Below are 19,189 nucleotides of genomic sequence, written 5' to 3' on the forward strand. Positions count from 1 at the left end.
TCGACAGTGAACCTCATTGTAAGTACTGTTTTTGTTTAATTTTTGTATGAATAACGCACGATATGTTATTATATTAATGACATTAATCAACAAATTATGTGGATTCTACATTACATGGTGGTGTAGCAGTCATGGCCATTAATCACTGCGAGCTGATGGGTACCAATCATTTTGATACAGCCTGTATGAATATTGACACGCCAACATTTCACTGACTCTCGAGTATTGACGACAATATGTAAAGTTGTTCTAGCTATAATTCTTATGCTTAAGGACATCATCTGTTCATTACCCTCGTCCTACTGAGCCACATTTGGGAACGAAGCGGGGAATGCATGGAAATATGTGCGTTTCAGCGCCATATGCGAATTAGCATATATTTTTTTCACGTTACGTCATAATGGAGTTTAAACTTTTTATAGTTTATAGTTGTAGTTTATAGTTGTATTGTTTTTATTATCTTTCGACAGCCATGGTGTTACTGTCTATGATTTATTAACAAATTTCGATACACGAACAGGACAATTTCTTCACACATATTAACAGCATTAACAATATTTATTTATAATTATACAAAGTGCATTCGCCTAGATAGCAATCGATAAAGGGGCCCCAGTGAAAATGTAGCACTGTCATAATTATAAAACGGATATTTACAAATGATCCTTTGTATAGTCCAACAAAAACAGAAATTTTCCACCTATTCGTACATATACTTGTAGTGAACATTTCTATTTGTTGTTATATGTATTCTTCTTGCATTATTTTTCACGAATTACCTTTCATTGCCATATCTGACAAATGTACGCTAAATATTTTATTAGCTGAAACCGGCCTGCTAAACAATTAATTGGTGTTAAAATCTTGGTTATGGTATTTTTCAGACGCCGAATGTGAATCATAGCTAAGAGGTTGCGTTCTAATATTGTTGCCGTAAATTATGTTTAATGAACCCAAAAATATAAGGAGACTAACCGATCTTCTGTTAATTAAAAAAAACCCACATTTTACATCTGAAATTTATCTAAAAATAAAGATAAACACAAATCATGATCATGTTTATACTTGTATGATGCCACTCCCGTGTCTTTTTCAAAAATCATATACTTTAATAAATTCCCCTTGATATTATAGTATCTTTTCTCATCTTCTCTGCATATTCGCCGTTGTGGTGTGACGTCAAAATTGATCGTTGCCAGGTCAACTGGTTCATGCTCTGTGTTCGTAACCATAATCAAAATGATCACAACGTAAAGTCAATTGGTTGGTAACATAATATAATGTGACCTGTTACGGCAAAAAGTACCTGAAGTCGGGTCCTATATAATTTATAATACGAGGGTCATTCAAAAGTTCTACCTCCATCATCACATCTTACCTTACCTTACCTTACCTATCCTCTTCGGGCCCTGTGGCCCATAAGGCTGTAAGTCTCCTCCTCCAGCTGTCCCTTTCTCTAGCTACTGGCTTGACTTCACTCCATGACCTCCACCCTAATTTCTTCCTTTCTTTTTCCACTGTCCGCCTCCATGTTGTCTTAGGGCGACCAACTTTCCTTCTGCCTTCTGGAGCCCAGGAAAGTGCTGTCATGCAGTGGCTATTATTTTCCATCCTTAGCACATGGCCAATCCATTTCCACCTCCTTCTTTTTACTTCTTCACTTGTCCTGTTCATTTTGGTTTTCTTTAGTAAGTCATTGTTTGAAATGACATATGGCCATCTAATCTTCAGTATTCTCCTGAGACATTTGAATTGAAAAGTGTCCAACTTCCTGCTATCACTATCATTGATCTTCCAGGTTTCACAGCCGTATAATAATACTGACATTACCAGAGATTTGAACAGCTTCAGTTTGGTTCCTAAAGTGAGTTTGCTTGCATTCCAGATTTGTTTGAGCTTCATGTATGATCCCATTGCCTTGCAAATTCTGTTCCTCATGTCATCTCCCCCTCCACCTTGGTTGCTGACATTTGCACCTAGGTATGTATACTTTTCTACCTCGTTTAGTTGCTGGCCTGCTAAGACTATCCTGGTGTTGGATTTGCTGTTTATTCTAAGCACTTCAGTTTTCTTGGTATTAATTTTTTTAAACCAGTTCTTGCTGCAAATTCACATAGCTTTGTTGCCTTATCCTGCATGTGTTGGATGGTAGATGATAGAAGAGCTATATCATCCGCAAAGTCCAAATCCTCTAATTTTGTCATAAATTTCCATCTGATTCCTGTGTTATTTCCCTCTGTTGCATGTTTCATAATCCAATCAACCACAATCAAGAAAATAAAGCCAGACATTACATCTCCTTGCTTCACACTGGTTTTCACCTTAAACCATTCTGACTCCTCCCCTTCATCTAATACTGCACACTCGCTATCTTCATACAATATCTAGACCATTCTTATTATCTTTGATGGAATTCCATAGCTAGCCATAACTTTCCACAGGCTTTCTCGGTGTACGGAGTCAAACGCTTTTTCAAAGTCCACAAACGTAATGTATAAGGTTGACTGCCACTCTACGACTTGCTCAATAATATTCCGCAAAACAAAAATCTGCTCCACTGTACTTTTTCCACTTCTAAATCCAGCCTGTTCATCTCTCAACTTGTTGTCTACTCCATCTCTAATTCTATCAATAAGTACTCTTCCAAATACTTTACTTGGGACAGAAGTCAACGTAATGCCTCGCCAATTTCCGCATTCTGTGAGATCCCCTTTCTTTGGTAACTTGACTATGAGCCCCTGCTTCCATGTTTTGGGTACTTCTTCTTTATCCCAGAATGTGTTAAAAAGGCCTGCGAGCCAGTCTACAGCTGTGTCTATGTCTACTTTCAACAATTCAGCCGTAATTTCATCTTTGCCACCTGATTTTCTGTTTTTCATCTTTCTAATTGCTGCTCTAATTTCTGCTTTTGAGATGTGTTGATCACTTATGTCCTCGATTACCGTTTCATGTTCATTTAACTCCTCTGATACTGGGTTGGTTGGTAGTGGTCTATTTAAAACTTCTTCAAAATGTTCTCGCCATCTTGTTCTCCTTGCTGATTGTTCTGTTAATATGTTCCCAGATTTGTCCTTTACAGCGTTGCTTGTTCTGCTTTTATCATTGCTTAAAGTCTTTGTAATGTCATACAATTCCTTCATTCGCCCATTTCCTGCTGCTTGTTCTGCCCGAGCTGCGAGATCATCAGCCCATTCCCGCTTGTCCCTTCTCATACTTTTCTTGACTTCCTTGTCTTTGCTCCGGTATTCGACTTTTAAGTTCTGTTTGATTCTGCTTGACTTTGTCTGTTCAATGTCACTCTTCAGCTTTATCCTCTCCTCTACTAAATCCCATGATTCCTTGCTGATCCATGGTTTCTGGCCCTTCTTTTTGTACCCGAGAACCTTCAGTGCAGTTTCTTTGTAAGCATTCTCAAAATGTTGCCACTTCTTCTCTACACTCTCTTCTACATCCTCATAATCTTGGAGTACATCAAATCTATTTTTAAGTTCAATTTTGAATTTTGATCTGATGGTAGTCTGTTGGAGTTTGGTTGTATCAAATTTCCTTCTTGTTACTTTTGGTTGTTGCTTTCTTTTCAACTTAATTGAGTTTGGTACGAACTAGTTGATGATCGCTGTATATATCAGCTTTCCGCATGGCCCTTGTATCCTGTACAGATGTCCTGTGCTGTCTGCTCACCATTACATGATCAATTTGGTTCTTAGTTCTTCCATATGGAGAAACCCACGTTTGCTTGTGTATATGTCGATGAGGAAAACATCTCTGTTATCTTAAATGCCAGGATATTGAAACTACCCATAGCTTCATAGTTATACTCTTAAATCTTGGCTACAAAATAAAAGTTATCTGAATAAAATGTGATTTTTGGTTGCTAAGATGTGTTGGTTAAACATGTTATAGTAAATACAGATTTGGTATGTCGGAAACGATCTGGCAAGAAAGGCTAATTTTAATTTTAAAAGTTGCCAACATCTATATGGAAATCATCACAAAAGTATATCTGAAAATTATTAAATTGTTTTATTTTTGTTCTTTTTTTAAATTAATAGCTAATGCTTGCAGATAGAACAGTTTTGGTATTGTGTCTTTTGCACAACCGTGACACATTTCTTGTTTTTGTAAGTGTATGCAAGGTTATTATTAACAAACTGTCCATGTTATTTCCACGTTTATAGCCAAAATATTAAATTCTCGATCACGAGAGCCAACTTGGGTACGCACAGTTATTTGCGTCGAGCGTACTACGCAAACACCGGCGCTTACGGCGCAAACACAGCTTTTGAGAATTGACCAATCACACGGTCGTTGCTAGGCAAGTACGTCAAGGTTCGGTCATTCAAGTCGCACGATCGTGTTATTCCATGAAAAGTACGCTGACGCAGAAGGTACATCCTCTAATGATCAAGAAATTTTTATTTTGGCTATAGATGAATCCATTGTTTAAGATAAGGGAATAATTACGAATGGCAAGTAAATGCGGTCTGGGAGAAATCGGGCATGAAATTTCACTGACCTGTGTGTGTCCGTTGAACCTTTCGATGCTTTCTTCGTAAGTAAAACATGTTTCATTTTGTTTTGAAGTCCCAAGGTATGTCACGGGGCTCAAATAGGACCAAAATATTTATCTTGAGTAAGCAGTTGGACAACAACATCTTGAAATTATTTCTTATGAAGACTATCAAAAGCTACAATAAATTATGATGCTTACTAAACTTTTGGCTTCAGTTTTTAACCGTTTCCAATGTACCAAATCTGTATTCGCGTTAACCAACATATCTTACATTTTCATCAAATAACATTTATTTTGCAGCCTAGATTTAAGAGCATAAGCATGGATAATTTCAATATCCTGACACGTAAGATAACATACATGTGATGATGGAGGTAGAATGAGCTTCGTAGAACTGTTTGTTATACAGCTCCATCAAAGCTCGATTTGGCTAGTGGTGTTCAAGTGGTAGGTTATAAACGTATTGTATTTGAACAAGCTATGTATTAGCCACCCATAAACAATGAGAGTACATTCCTGGACTTCATTGACTTGTGATGATTTCAATCTTTAGCTGAGTGAACACCGACTGGTCACTGCATTCATTTGGGAATGTGAACGGACCAGCTTGATTCACCATCCACAACATGATAATGTGTGCACATGCTACATTATAATACACGTGTAGGCCTATGTTGTTGTTGTTCTTGGTGTTTAGCCCTTTTGATCTTAGTTATCCTTAGCCTTTTCTTTATGGAAAATTGTATAGATATACAGGAGAGGATGGCTATATTTTGCTTTCAGGACAACACATGAGCCATTTGGATATGATTACGAAAACCATTAACCACTACTTGTGTTTTGAGTATATCCCCAAACCTATGACCACGCTCAAGGAATTGCAAGGCCTCGCATTGCTTCGTGTATTTTGATCAATTGCTCAGCTTCATGGTCAGTCAGCACATGACTCACCCACTAAGTAATGGGCCTTGCAATTGGAATTGCCTCGTGTATGTCCTTCTTAAGGTATGAAGTATAAAAACCACCAAGTCATGGGAAGATGAAGGTTGGACAAATCCTTTCATTTTTGGTATACAGGTAACACAACTTCTAAGTTCCCCCCTAATACTTTTTAAAATAAGTCAAAAAATATCTTACGAAGTGGGTGTTTCCACAGTAATGAGACCCCCCTAGGTTGTATTGCCCTAATTTTTGTTCCTTATTTATTTTCATAGTTAAATTTAGGCAATTGTTAATCTTTATAAGTAAGGAGATAGCGAGCAAAAATTCAATGCCCTACCTACATTTTGATAATTTTGTCCACATAAACACTATGTGGAAAAATAACGGTTGTAACACAATAACGGTTGTAACATGTGACTTTTGACGCACAACAGATAAAAGGTTGTATTTTGAAAAGTTGACCCTGTATGGTCTGTGCTATGGTTTTTCCTAGGTTAACATTATTGATCAGGAGGGTATTTAGAGGCACAAGCAAGCAAACAAAATTGGTGTTCCATTTTTATCTAGGTGCGCCCATGTTGGTACTTAAATTGACTCGTCTATTAGTTCTCGAGCTACAGTGTGCGCGATTATCCAGACTAATGCATTGCACTCAGTTCAACATCCTTATCATAGTTTGCTTCTTTGTTAACAACAGAAGAACGACAAAGATCGCACCATTGGAATCAACACAGACTATCTGAAAACTCTTGACTTTGGCATGGAAGAACAAGACAGGAAGTATCTCATCCAGGTAACCGCAATTTAATACGTCGTCATCGATGCCCTTACTGCGCAGTTCATCGTACGCAATGATGATCTACCGTTTGTCCACTCTGAAGTACAAAGTGACAACGCGCGCATGTACAGCGCGTTAACAGTGCGTAGTGCTGCGTCTCTGCTGCAAGTATGCGTGCCTTCAAAGTCGGCACATTGTGTGCGTCCGCGTCGGTACTTTGTACTTCAGAGTCAGTGGCGTACCGTGGCCGCCCCAACCCCGGGGGGCTGAAGAAAATTCAATTTTGCCGCCCCTTCCTCCACAGCCCGAAAAGGTTGACCCAATTTTTTTTTCTCGGACGTTTGAAAAAGTGAAGAGCCAAACAAAAAAAGGGTTTCAGGCGCTAGCGCCCTAAAAGCAGCACATTTCGATGTATAGTACCGTTTTTTCCGCCCTTTTTGATTTACTAATTCTTTTTGCCGCCCCTTCTTTTTTGCCGCCCTGTTTTTGCCGCCCTTCTTCTTCCGCCGCCCTTTCATTTTGGCCGCCCCCTGCTTTTACCCCAGAGGGCTGGTGCCCCCAAAGCCCCCGCCCCCCCCCCCCCCAAATACGCCCATGAGAGTGGACAAACTGTAAGCATGGGCGAAGAATACGATCATGTTTTTTTTCCAGATTTAGCCTTTTAGCGGGCTGGCATTGTTTTTCGGAAGGAGTGAGGTCGGTGACCGGAGTCAAATTTATGAACCCCCTATCGCGGGCAATTATTTTTACCACCCCCCTTCTATCTTGGGTAGAACATTTTATGACCCCCCTTCCCTTCCACCTACGCATATTCAAGACAAATTATTCATTGCTGGAACTAAGGCGTGAAGCGCGCCAAAACTTAGCAACTATTTTAAACTGTTGCGATTTGGTAGTTCACGGTATCTTGCGAATGGTAGTGAGCGCTGGCAAAAATTGCATTGATCATTTCATAGCGAGTGTGTAGAATAATTCAAATATCACAGATATAGTTTTGCAGTTCCTGTGGTTCTTGAGTTCTGTTGTAAAGAAAGCTGAAACAAGATCACTTTTGTAAAACGTACATAACTCATTAACAGCAATAATTTGTTATTCAAGTTTTAAAAGGATATGATTTGTAGAATGAACTATTGCAAAACATGAAAGTGTTTCAGTAATATATTGATTAACGAAAATCGTTTTTTTTTTGCTGCTTATACCAACAATACATCGTGCACCCTTTAGAGCGAAAAAAAGTGCGTGGAGCGCGTCAAATTTTTTATCGTAAGTGTAAGGAAGGCGCGCGGAGCGGGTAAAAATTTTGCATTAAGTAGCTATAGATTTTACGCACTTTTTTATTGTGAAGTTAAAGAAAATTTTAGTCACCAGTCCTTAATAATTCTATACCCCTCCCCCCATATTTTGGGTGTTGAAAAATAATAACCCCTATTTTTCGTCTAAAAATAATACGACCCCCGTATATTTGGGACCACCCCCCCCCCGAAGAAAATGCTAGTCTCCTTAAAAAAATTTAAAAAAACCAACACGGTGTCATTCTTAGTGACACCACCTAATACCGATACCAAATTTATTTATAAGGCTCATATTTTTAAGGGGCACGCAGGATCACTCAAAGTCGGAAGTTTTAAACATTATTTTGTATTGTATCTTTAAGTAATGATGATAAGTAAATAAAAGTATACATTTTCAGAAAGGAAATGACACAAAGAATCCAACTAGTAGGGCAGATTTCTCGGTCCGCCATAACAACTTACCCAAAACATCAAAATGGATGAAAATTTCATATTTGTGTTCTAAAGACATGCCTCTAGAATTTTGTTTCTTAAATTTTTGAATTTTTGAATTCTTCGTTTAAAAAATATGGGTCAAAAAAGATCAAAATTTGACTTTTTTTTAATTTTGACCAAAATTTGAGATAATTTAAGGTTCAAAACGAAGAAAAAAATTCAAAAATCATGGAAAATCAATTTTGGCGCTTTTCTAAAAAAAATGCTCATTTTTGCAGAAATCTGTCGTGCTAGATGCATCATTTTCTTTCTGAAAATGTATACTTACCATCATTACTCTTAAAGATACAATACAAAACAATGTGTAAAATGTCCCACTTTGTGTTATCCTGCGTGCCACCTTTTTAATTCTTTTTGTTATGTTTGTTAGTTTTATTTGTTTCAAAATGTGTGTGCATGCACCGCTTGATCATGCTCCACAATCAATACACGAAGTCAAACGACATACCATTTTAAAGCTTGTTATATATATTTTCTACACACAAAATAAAACACAATAGACCGGGCAGACTTTACGGCTGATTCGTATACGGTCACCTTTTATTATTGTTATCTCTGCGTGTCCTATCCTTAAAAAATCGTACTGAAAAGCACTTGCCCCTGCATGCACCTTTAAGTTTAATTACATCGAATAAAAGTGACTCAAGGCCAAAAACACATTAATTTTCCCAAATTGACTTTAGAATGCACAACAAAACACAAAACACACCGTTTTATTAAAAATTAAGTTAATAAAATCGAAGTCGTATCAAGGTCATTCTGGCCAAAAAAGTGTTTTTTCACTAAAAATGAAACTCCTTTCACATAAATTACATTGCACCGTGACGCCCCTTGCACACATCCATCGTCTAAAAGCTAGTGTCTCAAAGTTATACACAGAATTGTGGACAAAGGTCATTTAGGTAACCAAATACCTTAAATCAGCTATCGTAGCTATATATTTTTAGCCCAGTTGACCATATTCGGTCACTAGGACTATTGGGTAGTGCCACAAATGTCACATGATCATTTCCCGTCCAAGGTCATCTACTTTTGGTCAATGGCGAAAATGTAATTTTAACTAAAAATGTTACTCCTTCCACACATTACATAGCACTCTGACGCGTATGACGTTACTTACACACATGCATCATCTATAGCCAATGTCTATAATTTGCACACAGACATAGGTTCAAAGGTCATTTATGGGTCATTTCCGGTATGTAAACCAAAATTATTTAGTACAGTGATTTCACTTAAGGGATGGGGTATGAACGTTTGGACAGTATTTATTGTGGGACATTAAAGCACATCAAACAAATTCTGAATACGAAGAATGGCCTCTGATATCAAATAATTTTGATTTTTTGAAATTCGCAATGTAATACACATTTTATGGCAAATCATTAAAAATTGATATTTTTGATATTTAACAGTACTCGAAGTAAACTTTATAAATCTGATGATTTCTACCTAAAGTGTATGTAGGTAGGATGAAAAGCCGACGATCAATTGAAAATTTTGACCTTTCGTATTGAAGATATGGATTTTTTCCCAAAACATTTAAAAAAATTAGTTCTTTTTGTGAAAAAATCCATATCTTCAATATGAAAGGTCAAAATTTTCAATTGATCGTCGGCTTTTCCTCCCAGCTACATACACTTTAAGACTATATCATTAAATTTATAAAATTTACTTCGAGGACTTTTATATCTCAAAAATGTGAAAAATATCAAATTTTAATAATTTGTCATAACATTTGTATTATATCGTGAATTTCATAAAATGAAAATTATTTGATATCAGAAAGACATTCTTCGTATTCAGAATGCAATTTGATAGGTCTGATGTGCTCTCATGTCCAACAAAAACGCTCAAAACGCTCATTCCAGTTCCCTTAATCACTAGAACCTTTCAGTTCAGTTCAGGCGTCCAACAAGTGATGGACTATTATTAAACTCTACGACCCCAGCCGGGGTATGAGAGGTAAACATAAAGCATAATACAATGTACAAAAAGATGGCGCACAGCCGTTATAAAAATAACACTTAAGTATAATATACAATAGAGGGAGCAATTGCGCTATGTACAAATAACAAACTTCGAACATGAAAAGGATAACTAGTGAAACAGTGAGTAATTAAGTGAATTTTGCAGTAATGGTCCTAATGAATTTACAGAGATGGAACGTCATTTGTATTGAATAGCATGTGCATTTTTGGACAATTAGGATTAAGAGTAAAGTATTTGTCAAGATATCTTAACCTTTCATCCTTAAAATATTTGCACTCAAAGAGGTAGTGAAATTCATCCCCAGTAAGATTTTCATTACAAAGGTTACAGTTTCTTTCTGTATAGTCATTACTGAATCTATTAGTGTTATTAGGAATTCTAGTATTACAACATCTAAATTTACTAAGTAAAATCCTATCACTAAATTCTAAGCTACATAAATAGTGTTCAAATTTCAACTCATTTCTGAAGATCCTATAGTTTTTACATAAACTATTTTCACCAATTTTGAAAATCAATATCGCTTAGCCTGAGTTTAATGGAATGATTAAGCCAAATAGTATTGTGATTATCTTGTGCAAGCCAAATATTTCCCATCCCACAGTTATTAAAAATTTCCATGATTTTACCAACCCAAGGAGATGTATAAAAGGAGTTGTTTTCATGCAAACTCCTGACAAGAGAATACATTCTATAGGTATATTTGGAATGACTCCCTGTATCAATTCTAGACCAAAAATTTACCATTCTACTTGAGATTATGCTTTGAGTACCATATCTACCAATTTCCCCATACACCATACAATTTGCAGTATATTTGTTAAGTTTGAGAAGTTTTTTGTTATATAAAACATCAACATGCTTAGTATTATCAATACCCCAAATTTCACATCCATATAATAATATTGGTAATACAAGAGTGTCAAAAAGTTTAAATGTAATGTCTGGAGGAAGATGAAGACTAGTTGCTTTTAGAAAGCAAGCTAAACATGGCACGTTTTGCTTGAGACACTTGTTTACTAATAGCCTTTTTTTTAAAGTACCATTATAGTTAAAAACTACTCCCAAGTAAGTATAATCATCACAAACATCAATACTATCTTCACCAAAGTAAAATGGAGGCTTATTTCTTATTTTTCCCCGAGAGAAAATAACAATTTTTGTTTTACTTGTATTCACCGATAAATTCCATGTAGAACAGTAGTCATACAAAGAGTTCAGTGCTTTTTGAAGATCAGGTGCACTTTCGGCTAACAATATTGTGTCATCAGCATAGAGCAAAACAAATAATCTCATCCATATTTCAACATCATCATCACTGAGATGTTAAGAAAATCGAGACCAAGAACACCGTCATTCTTCAGATATAGATGCATCTCAAAATCGTTCAAGAATATTGAAAACAGGAGAGGAGACAAGTTTTCACCTTGACGCACACCAATTTCAGATTTGAAAAATGGTGAGATTGAATTGTTAAGTTTTATGCATGATTTAGCATTATTGTATAAACTATAGATAACATTAATAACCTTTCCATTAATTCCACAAGCAATTAACTTTGACCAAAGTAAAGACCTGGTTATCATATCAAATGCTTTGGCGTAGTCAACAAATGCACAATACAATCTTTTTTTATTTTTCAAATACAAATCAATAACACTGTGGAGGATCCAAAGTAGAATAGTTATGTCTAAAACCAGCTTGTTCTTCACCAATATATCCAACAGAGTCTAAGTAATTTGTGAGCCTGTCATTCAAGATTGATGTAAACAATTTTCCAAGACAACTTAAAATTGTAATCCCACGGTAATTATTTGGATCATCCTTAGCACCTTTGTTTTTGTAAATTGGAATTATGTGACCTATTGACCAACAACTAGGGATTATTGATGTTTCCAAAACTACATTGAAAAATTTTGTGATTAACTCCAAAACAGATTTAGTGGTACAAATGTCACGTGACCAACTCGAGGGTAAAGGTTGTACAACTGGCACTATGACCGAAAATGTAACTTCCAGTAATTTCACTAACAATGCAACTCTTTCCCAACATTACATAGCACAATGATGTCATTTGTACATATGCATCGCCTATAGACAATGTCTGAAACAATTGGCGTCGAATGTCATTGGGGTCATTTTCAGTATGTAAAGAAATACCTCATGATTCTTCTGCTTCCGCAAATTACATCAGTTGGTGGTAGAAAAGTAACGTGAATAACTCTAGGCCAAAGGTCATAAAAGGTGAATATCACTGGCTAAGGGCTGTGCTCTGTGAGCACAATGTCTATTTAAATTTGTTTGATCAACTTGATCAACTTCAAACAACGTCATCGCTCATGAAATAGCATTAATTATGTAAGCAAAGATGAATACTCAAATTAATCCTCTCAGGGCACATCACAACACAAATTCGATTTCTCATTTTTTTAATTTCTTGCAGCGAGGTAAGATGGGAACTGTTGCTTTTCTACGCACTTACATCAAGCAAAAACGGGAGAAAGAGCAGTTGGATAGAGTGCATGCAGAACTGTTGCAACGATTTGAACAGCAACAAGAAACAGTGTAGCAGAAAGTAGCACCGGCCATTTTCTAGTGTTGCGTGATAGGATGGTGGTGTTATTGGGTATTTAGTATACAGGGTGAGTCAAAAAAAGTGCAATAGAGAAAAGAATCCATTTTTATTTAAGAACCTAGTTGAATCTTTTAGGTTTTAAATCATTTTATAAATAACATATCCATTAGTGATCTTGTGTGAAAAAACCAAGGAATTAGCATTTACCGTTTTGTTTTTATGACACATTTTATAGCGATACCCAATTTTAATGTTTGTCCAAGAGACACCTAACATTTGAGAGTCAGCCCACTCTGTGTCCATGATTTTACCAACCCAAGGAGATGTATAAAAGGAGTTGTTTTCGTGCAAACTCCTGACAAGAGAATACATTCTATAGGTATATTTGGAATGACTCCCTGTATCAATTCTAGACCAAAAATTTACCATTCTACTTGAGATTATGCTTTGAGTACCATATCTACCAATTTCCCCATACACCATACAATTTGCAGTATATTTGTTAAGTTTGAGAAGTTTTTTGATATAAAAAACATCAACATGCTTAGTATTATCAATACCCCAAATTTCACATCCATATAATAATATTGGTAATACAAGAGTGTCAAAAAGTTTAAATGTAATGTCTGGAGGAAGATGAAGACTAGTTGCTTTAGAAAGCAAGCTAAACATGGCACGTTTTGCTTGAGACACTTGTTTACTAATAGCCTTTTTTTTAAAGTACCATTATAGTTAAAAACTACTCCCAAGTAAGTATAATCATCACAAACATCAATACTATCTTCACCAAAGTAAAATGGAGGCTTATTTCTTATTTTTCCCCGAGAGAAAATAACAATTTTTGTTTTACTTGTATTCACCGATAAATTCCATGTAGAACAGTAGTCATACAAAGAGTTCAGTGCTTTTTGAAGATCAGGTGCACTTTCGGCTAACAATATTGTGTCATCAGCATAGAGCAAAACAAATAATCTCATCCATATTTCAACATCATCATCACTGAGATGTTAAGAAAATCGAGACCAAGAACACCGTCATTCTTCAGATATAGATGCATCTCAAAATCGTTCAAGAATATTGAAAACAGGAGAGGAGACAAGTTTTCACCTTGACGCACACCAATTTCAGATTTGAAAAATGGTGAGATTGAATTGTTAAGTTTTATGCATGATTTAGCATTATTGTATAAACTATAGATAACATTAATAACCTTTCCATTAATTCCACAAGCAATTAACTTTGACCAAAGTAAAGACCTGGTTATCATATCAAATGCTTTGGCGTAGTCAACAAATGCACAATACAATCTTTTTTTATTTTTCAAATACAAATCAATAACACTGTGGAGGATCCAAAGTAGAATAGTTATGTCTAAAACCAGCTTGTTCTTCACCAATATATCCAACAGAGTCTAAGTAATTTGTGAGCCTGTCATTCAAGATTGATGTAAACAATTTTCCAAGACAACTTAAAATTGTAATCCCACGGTAATTATTTGGATCATCCTTAGCACCTTTGTTTTTGTAAATTGGAATTATGTGACCTATTGACCAACAACTAGGGATTATTGATGTTTCCAAAACTACATTGAAAAATTTTGTGATTAACTCCAAAACAGATTTAGTGGTACAAATGTCACGTGACCAACTCGAGGGTAAAGGTTGTACAACTGGCACTATGACCGAAAATGTAACTTCCAGTAATTTCACTAACAATGCAACTCTTTCCCAACATTACATAGCACAATGATGTCATTTGTACATATGCATCGCCTATAGACAATGTCTGAAACAATTGGCGTCGAATGTCATTGGGGTCATTTTCAGTATGTAAAGAAATACCTCATGATTCTTCTGCTTCCGCAAATTACATCAGTTGGTGGTAGAAAAGTAACGTGAATAACTCTAGGCCAAAGGTCATAAAAGGTGAATATCACTGGCTAAGGGCTGTGCTCTGTGAGCACAATGTCTATTTAAATTTGTTTGATCAACTTGATCAACTTCAAACAACGTCATCGCTCATGAAATAGCATTAATTATATAAGCAAAGATGAATACTCAAATTAATCCTCTCAGGGCACATCACAACACAAATTCGATTTCTCATTTTTTTAATTTCTTGCAGCGAGGTAAGATGGGAACTGTTGCTTTTCTACGCACTTACATCAAGCAAAAACGGGAGAAAGAGCAGTTGGATAGAGTGCATGCAGAACTGTTGCAACGATTTGAACAGCAACAAGAAACAGTGTAGCAGAAAGTAGCACCGGCCATTTTCTAGTGTTGCGTGATAGGATGGTGGTGTTATTGGGTATTTAGTATACAGGGTGAGTCAAAAAAAGTGCAATAGAGAAAAGAATCCATTTTTATTTAAGAACCTAGTTGAATCTTTTAGGTTTTAAATCATTTTATAAATAACATATCCATTAGTGATCTTGTGTGAAAAAACCAAGGAATTAGCATTTACCGTTTTGTTTTTATGACACATTTTATAGCGATACCCAATTTTAATGTTTGTCCAAGAGACACCTAACATTTGAGAGTCAGCCCACTCTGTGTAAGGTCGATTTGGAACAACTGCCAGTTTGTTAACCTCATTGGCATTGAAATAAAATGGAGCACCCGAAGTGTTATTGCCCGTGGTCTTGTTTAAGGAGAAAAAGCAGTATTTGTTGTTATTTTCATGTTCCCTTTATTTTAAAGATGTTTATTCTCTATCAAAACCATATAAATGTGTAAGCGGGTTTTTCAAATGTCGAAATAAAATGCGCGAAAATTGGAGTGGAGTGAATTACAAAACATCCAGTAAGTTGGACATATTGGGATTAAAAAACTGGAGTTGGAATCGAGTGAGGTATGAAGGACATAAAGTAATGTTAGAAAGGTTGTTTGAACAGAAAAAAAGAAATAAAAATAACGCAAAAATCAACCTTATTTAAGTTAAGGTCAGTTTCAGAGCTGGTGCATTTATCGTGCATTGTGTGCTCCCATTCAAAATGCATGGTACCTCGTGGACAAATAATGAAATTGGGTATCGCAGCAAAAGGACTCATAAAAATTAAACGGTAGAAGCGAGTCACTTCATTTTTTCACAGAAGGTGACTATTGAGTGTGGCATTTATAGCAACTTTCAATAATGGGAAAGTTCAACTTGGTTCTTACATAAATATCGATTCTTTACTCTATTGCACTTTTTTTGACTCACCCTGTATAAGAAATAAGCAAGCCGTGATATCACTGTTGTACCGTGCGGTGTGCTATATTCCACAGGTACTTAACTATCATGCATCATCGGTAGATTCAGTGTGGTTTGCCACATGTAGGCTACATACAGGGTGTCCCAAAAAAAGAGCCCCTCATTGCGCCCTCTTTTTCGCCTATTTTTGAAAAGTTTATCAAATATTATATGTTGGTATGTAAAGAAACATTTAATTGTCAGCTTTAATAAACAAAAACAATTATTTCAATTGGCTCACAACTTTTGAAGATATGCCCTTTTAAAGACAAGTGCCCGTTTTTCACTCTGTCCACGGATAGCAAACAGAGTGGTTGGGATGGGTCATACTGTGGAGTGGCCTGCAAGGTCACCAGACCTCACACCACTTGATTTCTTCATTTGTGGCAAAATCCAAGATCTTTGCAAACGTATTACTGCTATATTTGCAAGTATCGGGCGCACAAGGTTGGTACGCAACGCAATTGATGCAATGAGGACTATGGCTGAAAGCTGTGCTCGTCAAGGAGGCAACCAGGTAGAGGGCAGAGCAACACAGTAAACTCACTTCAAAAGAACTAAAGACAAACTAAACAGCCATTTTCAGGGCTATCTTTTATTCCAAAAAGAGAAATGACTTATGTTGTCAATAAAAACAAAGCAAGAAACAATAAAGTAAGAAAGTAAGAAACATAATAAAACAAAAAGGCATAAAATAACAGAGAAAAAAAGTAATTGCAAGTAGAGCAAAAAAAGTCCCATCCCACATCAATTTCGCTCAAATTAATGACACTTAACAAAATCCATAACCCATAAGCCCACCGGTAAAGGCTAACCCATTCTCTAAAATAAAGTTGTTATTTTAATTTATAAAGTTATCATCGAGGAATGTTTTATATTCATGCATGGTATATGCACGTTTCAATCTTTGAAGCAGCCAAACCTCCTCCGTGGACAGAGTGAAAAACGGATACATTTCTTTAAAAGGGTATAATTTCAAAAGTTATGAGCCGAATGAAATAATTGTTTCGGTTTATTAAAGCTAACGGTAAAAGGCTTCTTTAAATACCAACATATACTTGATCAACTTTTCTGAAATAGGAGAAAAAGAGGGCGCAATGAGGGACCTCTGTTTTTGGGACACCCTGTATTTGCTATCAGACAAAATGCATCAGCAATAGTGAATAATGTTATTATAAGGTATAATCTCTATGGGTTATACATTTATAGGCATATTATTAGCGAAATCAAACTGTAAGGTGTTTAATGTTATTTTTCAACATTCTATTTAAGGGATATATTTTTCAAGGTATAAGATAATAATAGCTTTCAAGGTTTAGTAGGGGGAATTGTGTAAATTTTTCCCACAGTGTGATTGCATAGCTGGCAAAAATATTATCGAAATTGTACTTTAAATTGAAAACAATGGTTAATCCAGTGTATGTCCTCCCAGCGCAGCTCAAAATTCAATGACTTCTCTTTTAAAAGAGACTCTCATAAACCAAAATATGTAATATTCAAGAAGTAATACGTGTAGCATATTAAGTTTATAGAAATGATGTAAACGTGTAGCATAACAATTTTGTGGGAAACATGAATTTATGTACCCGTTAAAGATGCATTTAAAATTTAATACAATGACTTCAACAGACCGGTTATTGAATTAAAGTAGTTTCAAACTGTAATCCAAATAGCCTGTTTTGGCATTTTTGATACTATGTTCAACTTGCTCCCTGACTAAAAAGCGTTTAAGGACTCGGTACACACCCTGTTAATCAGTCTTTGAAAACAAATACGAAATAGGCCATTATAATATATTATAAACATGTCACAAAAAGTAAGTGCCATCTTTTATTACGCGGTAATAACTTAAAAAATTATGCATCCAATTTAAAACTTAATGGAAAAAAGAAAGCCAGTTTATTGTTCTGCAGGTGTTGGTACCCCGTTTGTCTTATTAGCCCAGTCCTAAATGGTTGCCATGGTGACCCTTTGATTGAGAAAGATGCAGATTCAATAGTTGGCAGATCTACTATACTGCTCATCAATGATCATCAACGGTTATCATTGACTAGCCATGTAGAGAATGCAATAGTAGACTGGCTGGAATCATTCGTCGTGGATTATCATCTATACCGAAACTTACCGGTACTCAAGTAATTTACATCATACCCTAGCTGAAGACTGAAGGTTTCGCCTGCAAATTAGGTATTTCTGGTTAAATCTTAATTGAATACATAAATAACAGTGTGCTTCAACTATACTGCATGTATTAATACGCATTCTTAAACACTTGAGAACGTTCCTGCAATCTTATTGGTTCTTATCCAGCTTTATCCGTGTGATATGACACGATATGACACGGGTCAGCGCGTGTTCGTCAACGCGGTACACGCACTCGCTATTTGGACCAATCGGAGGCGCACAGCAACAACGAGACTGACCGATTTTAAGCCCTAGATAATTCCTTGCAAAATGTAGATTTAATTTGATTAAAATTTTATGATATTTTTATTTGAATTGAAGTGTTTAAGAATGAGAATAAAGGTATTGTTTTTAGCCGCTGTCGTGCATCTATCGTCTCATATAACACGGGCGATATCATTATTTTTGGCGTAAAACAAACCGGCTTCGCCTCGTTGTTTTACTTAAAATAATGATGTCGCCCGTGTTATATGAGACGATAGATGCACTCCAGGGGCTAAAAACAATACCTTTATTCTCTAATTATAAATACGCACTTGGCCCATGGGCACGACATATACCAAGACCAGCAAGCGTGACCAAATCCTAATGCCATTGACCATGTTGACATGGATGTGAACTCTTTAGATAAATGTCATCAAATTAAAATATTAATTGAATTGCAAAATTATGACACAAGGGGGTGTGCGAATTTGTAATATGTTATCAAAAAGTGTTTCTAGTTGTACGAGTACCACATGCGAGTGTCTTTAATTCTTATCCACAATGCCTGTTGTCTCGAGAACCCTGTGAGAATGCTAAAATTTTGAATTAATGTTTTGTATGCAAATAATTGTTTGGCTCGGTGTCCAGTAGCCTATGAGGGTGGTATGGGTTCATACCACAAAATATATAGCTCTCAGTAGACTTTAAGTTAAAAATAGAGGTCCTGCAGTTTGTGTCCATAAGTCGAGTTAGTTTTCGTTTTGATATAAACGTTTTAACTTTTAATTTAAAAATATTCTTAATCTGCATACTGAAAACGACGCAACATTTAAGGTCGAGTTTTGGAATATACGTGTCCGATTTTTGGTTTGGACATCGTCACGAACAATTTGGCGGTTTCCTTTCAAAGGTTTAGTAAAACGCAATTGTTAATAATGTACCAATTTGTCACATTTTTGGCAAATTTGGCATTATTATAGGCG

The 19,189-nt window shown here is 35.9% G+C and overlaps 1 protein-coding gene across 1 annotated transcript in view; it reads left to right on the forward strand.

Moving 5' to 3' along the window:
* Positions 1 to 12,872, forward strand: part of LOC140169122 (uncharacterized) — a 142,002-nt gene extending 129,130 nt beyond the window's left edge. Inside the window, exons 15-16 of the mRNA XM_072192384.1 lie at positions 6,153 to 6,248; positions 12,456 to 12,872. Coding sequence (XP_072048485.1) covers positions 6,153 to 6,248; positions 12,456 to 12,581 — 222 coding nt within the window. The 3' untranslated portion in view covers positions 12,582 to 12,872. The remainder of the gene's footprint in view (positions 1 to 6,152; positions 6,249 to 12,455) is intronic.
* Positions 12,873 to 19,189: the final 6,317 nt, after the last annotated feature.

The sequence above is a fragment of the Amphiura filiformis genome, chromosome 14, assembly GCF_039555335.1.
Source record: "Amphiura filiformis chromosome 14, Afil_fr2py, whole genome shotgun sequence".
Lineage (NCBI taxonomy): Eukaryota > Metazoa > Echinodermata > Ophiuroidea > Amphilepidida > Amphiuridae > Amphiura > Amphiura filiformis.